General features: G+C 30.1%; 1 protein-coding gene across 1 annotated transcript in view; it reads right to left on the bottom strand.

The window, feature by feature from the left end:
• The window catches only part of LOC106469228 (neurobeachin-like protein 1), a gene marked incomplete at its 3' end in the record, with an annotated part of 92016 nt that overhangs the window by 38564 nt on the left and 46940 nt on the right, over nt 1–6512 (bottom strand). Inside the window, exon 13 of the mRNA XM_022397681.1 lies at nt 1162–1250. Within this exon, the coding sequence (XP_022253389.1) occupies nt 1162–1250 (89 nt within the window). The remainder of the gene's footprint in view (nt 1–1161; nt 1251–6512) is intronic.

The raw sequence follows: 6512 nt of genomic DNA, 5'->3' as shown, positions 1-6512 counted from the left end.
AAACTCAAACACGATCTAATTTCAAATAAAGCTTTGTTTGATTAAATGCTTTTTAATTTGTTGCATCACAGCTTTTGTCTACTTACTCAATAATTTGCTGAAAATAATACTGATCTATACATTTCAAATCTAAATTTTCACTGTGCAACGCCGGGTAACTCAACTAGTATTTATATAAATCAATTGCCTCTATAACTCATTTCAACCTTTTCTCAATTTTTACTTCAATTAGTAGTGAAACAACAAACCTCACAATATTCAAATTCTGTAATGTGATAATTAAAAGCATGAAAGTTAAAAATATGAAGTTAAACAATTTAATTTTTAAGAACAGTATTACTGTTTTTCATTTTAAGTAGAAATATAGGTAGAATAAGAGCATAAAAATCAAAATGAATGACACATGGGTCATAAAATCAATGAAAAATGTGTAAGTATATTTGTTTCAAGTATTCACACAAAGCTAAACAAGGGCTATCTGTAGTAGCCACCCATAATTTTGAACTGATAGACTAGAGAGAAGATAATTATTCAACAGCATCCATCACCAAATGTTGAGTTACTCTAGTTCAATAGTGAAATTTGACTGTCATTCTCATAATGCAATAAGCTCATTTTTTGTTTTTTAGTATTAATGGAATGCAAATCATAAGCTCTTAGGTCTACAGTCTAGCATGCTAAATACTAAGCTCCTCCTTACCTATGAAAAAAATTTAAACTGGTGACCATAAAAATATGATGGTATTATTGAGCAGCCTCCTAAGGCTAATATATTAAGAAAGAAAGTATGAAATAAAAATAAATTAAATATTTAATAATAACAATAGCCTGTGGAGAAAAGTAGTAGTTAATTATAAAAGGAAATTAAAATAAATAATACATTACTTATCATGTTAAAATAAAGAAGGGAAATAACAGCCCACCAATTAAAATAAGTATTGATGGTTAGCATAAAAATGATTAAGTTTCAAAAAATTCAAATAATTATAACAAATTTAAATGAAAAATACAAACCACAATTGTACAAGATAATAAAGGTCTGAATATCCAAGTAAATGATACTTCTGTTTATCACAAATATATACACATACAGATAGATAGCATGAAGAAACACTTAAAACTTTTCAGGTAAAATAAAACCTGAATTTGACTTTCACTAACCTTAGCATCAAAACGAAATATCAGACTGTTTGCCAGGTCACCAATCTCTGGATATTTCTCAACATTGAATATGTCAGTGCTGTTAGGCCCTGAAAGAAATAAGACCTGTGTTATCCAGTACCATAAAATTAACAAAATTCCATGACACCTACAATAGTGCTTCACATGGATCTTGGGTTTTTTAATGTATAAACATGATAACAATAAGACAAGCATATTTAATTTTCAATATCTTGATGCACATACTATTTAGTCTATGTCTTTGTCCTATAGTGTGCCTGATGCATATAGTTCTGGATATGACTGAAACGAATATTCGAAAGTTTGAATATTCACGAATAAAAGGATTCAATTTGGTTTTCAAATGGACATTTCCAGATTTCGAATCAATTCGAATACAAAACAAAGATGATGGCAAACATGATAACTGAGCCTCTGTCCACACTGTGATCTCACTGATCTGCAGTGTGGTAGCATTTGGGATTTAAAAATGAAAAAGAAGGAAAAGCAAACACATCTATTACTGTATGCCATCACTGTTTTGCCGAATTTAAATACGTGACAGGGTCAACAACAAACATGTGTTCGCACCTGAAGAAAAGACACTCCTTAGACGTTTCCAGCAATTATACTGAGGGAATCACCTACTACTTCTAGAAGCTTCATCATCAGAAACCCCAAGTAAGTCTATCACACCAAACAAGAGATTACCAGGGCAGTTGAGTCTTTTTGATGTCATGAAAAACAAATATGCCAAAACAAGCATGAGACATAAACAAATCACCAAAGCTGTTGTATTCATTTCAAAGGATATGACACCTTATTCAGTTGTTGAAAATGAAGGTTTTCTACATATAGTGTCAGTTTTGGACCCTAAATTTGATATTACAAGCAGGACTCACTTTACAGAGAAAATAATCCCAATGATGTATGAAGTAAACAAAATTGTCAAAAACAAAATGCAACCATGTGAATATGTTACACTTACTTCAGATGGATGGACTTCATGATCAACAGAGAGTTACAATACCTTGTCAGCCCACTTTATGAATGATGAATGGGAACTACAAAACTATACTTTGCAGACAAGAACATTACACAAATCCCATACACCAGAAAATTTGTCTAAGATGACTTAGAATGCCATCACTGAATGAGACTTAGTCAAAAAGGTGTATAAACTGACCATTACCACAGATAATACTGCTAAATTTTCAGATTTGCAGCATGACAGATGCATAGCCCACACTATATATTTGGCTACCCAAAGAGAATTGAAGATTCAAGAAGTGGAAAAAGTTCTCAGTAAAGTAGGCATGTTGTAAGCTTTTTCCATAAAAGCTCAACTGCTGTTGCAGTTTTGAAATCAAAACAATCACTCCTGGACTTACCTATGTATAAATTAATAATGGATGCTTCCATAAAGTGGAATTCAACTTTTTACATGATTGACAGATTTTTAGAACAACAGTGCAATAGAAGCAGCTCTTTTGAACAAAGAGGTGAACAAAACTCCAAAAACATTCTAAATCTGACTGAAGATGACTTAAATACATTAGAAGCTTTAGTGAGAAGACACCCACCATTTTCATGACACACCCATTAAAATCTATGATGCAGCAACATCTTGCCAGTTCCAATGTAGACAGTCAGTTAATCACAGATGTAAAAACTGCCATCTTAAATGATTTGAACCAAAGGTAAGTATAATAAATTAATAATAATAATATATTCTATCAACAAAAACAATGATAAAATCAGATCATATAAAAATTAAACACTGAAGAATATAAATGCACATTTATGAATTTTATTCAGAATCTGACCTTTATAATATCACATGTACAAATCAAATTCTATGAGAGGAAGGTACATGATTCAATAACATACACATATATTTGAAATTGTTACATCATACAAAAATACAATTTAATGGTTGTGCCTATAGTGAAATGGTGTTCCATATATAGTAGAACTTTTTTAAGATATAATCCTTTTAAATATGGGGTTTTCTTTATAGTCACTCTGTATACAAACTGTTCAGTTCTCATGCATACTGGAGTACTGATGATACATATTCAGATAAGCTGTTCAGTATTTTAATGCTTATGAAGATAAGAGAATAAATGTTAAATATAAACTGTTCATTATCTTAAAACTACTAATGGATTAAACAGATCAAAAGAAACATACCTAAATTTTTTATTTGCTTTTTGATTTGATAAGTACAGTTTACTTTGAAAAAATAAAAAGTTCTTTATTTATATGCATTATTTGAATATAAAAACAATAATCTTCAACAAATACAACTCTGAGTCATGAGAGTATGTTGCCTTCACATATTGTGCTCGCTAAATCTAACTAAGCTTACCTGATGTCTTTTCATAGAAGAAAATAGCTGTAGCTTTTAAACATATAATTTAACCCAAAAACTTTTTCGAGAATGAAAGAAATGTCTAAAAAAAATCCCCAGATCTGTGGTTTGTTCCTAAGTCTTCTAAATTTCCCACCAGATTCCATTGTTCATGTCTGCAAAGAGCACCTGGTACTCACTTTCCCATGAAACCATAGATTACTGTTCACACTGATGTAAATAGTTTATAATTTGCTGTATAAAGTGGTATTTAAACTACAACTGCAGCTATTTTCAAAGCTATATTTCATTAGTAATTGTTCAAAACATATGTTGTAACATCATAAAAGGGTGGGGGAAAAGGGCTGTAAATAGTAAAACCTCAAACAGTGAAGAAAAACCGTATGAAAAAAAACATGGACAATTGTATTCTCAAAGAAGGATAGTCTGTTAGCAGATATAAACCAATGCTTTGGAGTGGATAGAAAAATTTTAAGAACATATGCTGTTTACAGACAAGAGATGAAACTGAACCTTTTTACATTTTTCTTTGTGAATTACACTAAATATATGTTTCAAAATGACAAACTGCTATTTCTAAATTAGTTGAGAGATAAGAACCATTAAAATAGAAATAAAATTATTATTTTTCCATAAATTTTGAAATTTGATATGCAGTTGTGCACACAATACATGAAGGTTGCTTGTTGGTTGTGACAGAATTAAGCACTTTATAAGAATGATATAATTTACATCAATACTGTAAATTATGAAAGACACATACACATGTACACCTTTCCTAGTTATAGAGGTTACAAGCTGAAATACCTGTAAACTGACGGGGAATGTTTAAACTTAATTAAAACAATGCAAGTTTAACAGTAATCATATATTTCAAAGTAATAACTTGAACATAAACTTTATCTCAAAATTTTAAAATTATAACAAAGCTTCTTCATAAACATTTGCAGTTTGCTTTCCATCTGCCAACAAATAGATTTTTAGTTGATCCCACCCTTGAACACCATACATCTCACTGATCATGAGAAAAAGCATGGTTGTTTGTGAAACCATCCAGCAACTTTCATACTTTGACCTTGAATCTATTTAGAATATTCAACGTTGTCTAAAGCATCAACCTGCAAAGACTGTTTGAGATTGGTTCAATATGCTGGAAGTAATTAACCAACAGGCTTTATAAAATAGAAATAGGGTTAAGTTCAATTTTGACCCTCTTGGGGCATTCCCCATAGTTCATAGTGTTTACATACAAATTTTGGTTGCGATTGGCCCAATATGCTTGGAGGAGTTAGGGTGCAAACAAATACACATTTCATCTTTATATATATATAAATTTTCATCATAAGCTATCTTAGTACTTCAAAATCAAAACAGACAAATTGTTTTTTTTCCAAAAGCAGGTTTATCGTGACTTAAAAGGTTTTTGAACACTTTACACACGATAGATATTTCTAGCTAGCAAGCACAGTCTAACTATGAAGTATTTACAATTTTTGAAGATTACAAGACAGGCACTTTTTTGTTATGATTAAATTCTAGTGAAGACCTACCTTACAGAATGAGAAGGTTGTGAAAAAAAAACAGAAAATGTTTGTGCCCAGAAAGCACATTAGTTATGAACTACAGTAAATTTGAATACCATACATCATCAAAGACAAACAGATATAAACTCATTCAAATTACAATATTTATTACCTATTTTAGATCAGGACACAGAAAGAAAAAAACCTATTCTATCAATAATGTAACTCTTACTCATGGCCTTGAGTTTTTCTTTAAATACTGTATATTATAAAATAAACACATACATGCATATATATTTTCAAGCTATAAATGTTTTGGTTCTGACTTATCAAAAAAAAGACAAAAGAGTAAAAAATTTTTAATCCTTGAAGTTGGTTTCATGCATGATCTACGGTACCTATAACAGTTATACAGACAACTTTTTCTAGCAGTAAGTATTTTTTGGTAGTGACTTAACTAACAAAACTTTTTTCTATCAACAGAATAGATTTTATTCATGACTTAAAGCATCTTTAAACACTGTACATTATGACAGATATTTACAGATATCACTTCTGGTTATCAAGCTTATTCTAATCTTGAAGTATTCATAGTGTAACGAATTTATTATATATTTATTTTAATATAGACGTTTGTTTAGATTAAGTTTATATTTAGAAACATACATAGCTTATACTGTTAAATATGTTTTGTGAAACTCACACCTATTCTCCAAAGTTGTAGAAGATTCTCGAGAGTAAGAATCAGCAATATATGTGTGTACGTAAATGCTTAAATGTAGCTTTGTATTGTTACATAGTCTGAATTTTCTAGAAAGCCTCCACATGCCTATAAATATAACCAATGCGACACGCCAAAAAAAGTATCTATTATAAGTTTGCTATAGTTAGTGTGCTATAAACTTCAGAAGCTATAACTGTATTGTTATAATGCTTATCAATCGGAAAACTTCAGATATTTGAACAGGAGCATTTATAAAGTTCGAACATTACAAATCATTTAACTTCAGTGGATTCTCATTGGACATTTGTACTTTTACAAAAACATTACCTAACTTCAACGGTGGAAAACTTGGCATGTGTGCCTGGTGAATAACGAAGGACAAAGCTAGCTAACTCCTTGTTAAGTGAATTATACTTACGTAAACTCGTAATTAACTCACTCATCGTGAACCCTTGATAAGATATTGAAGAAGTTCCAAACTAGAAGGAAGACTTTATATTGCTTGTAAGTTTGTGAAACTTTTGTTTATTAATCATTGTTTGTGATAACTATTTGTAATAACTGTTATTGTAAATTGTACTGTTGTGTGTATATTAAAACGTATTTGTGTTAAAAAAAAGAAAATTCTGTGTATCAATCTTGTTGGCAATTATCGTAAACTGACTATATATCAACTTTTACTTAACTGCTAAATCCAAAGTACAATTTAACTACTAAATTTAAATTATCA

Source organism: Limulus polyphemus, unplaced genomic scaffold (assembly GCF_000517525.1).
Source record: "Limulus polyphemus unplaced genomic scaffold, Limulus_polyphemus-2.1.2 Scaffold3365, whole genome shotgun sequence".
NCBI lineage: Eukaryota > Metazoa > Arthropoda > Merostomata > Xiphosura > Limulidae > Limulus > Limulus polyphemus.
The sequence above is the reverse complement of the archived record's forward strand: the minus strand, read 5'-3'. Positions and strand labels throughout refer to the sequence as shown.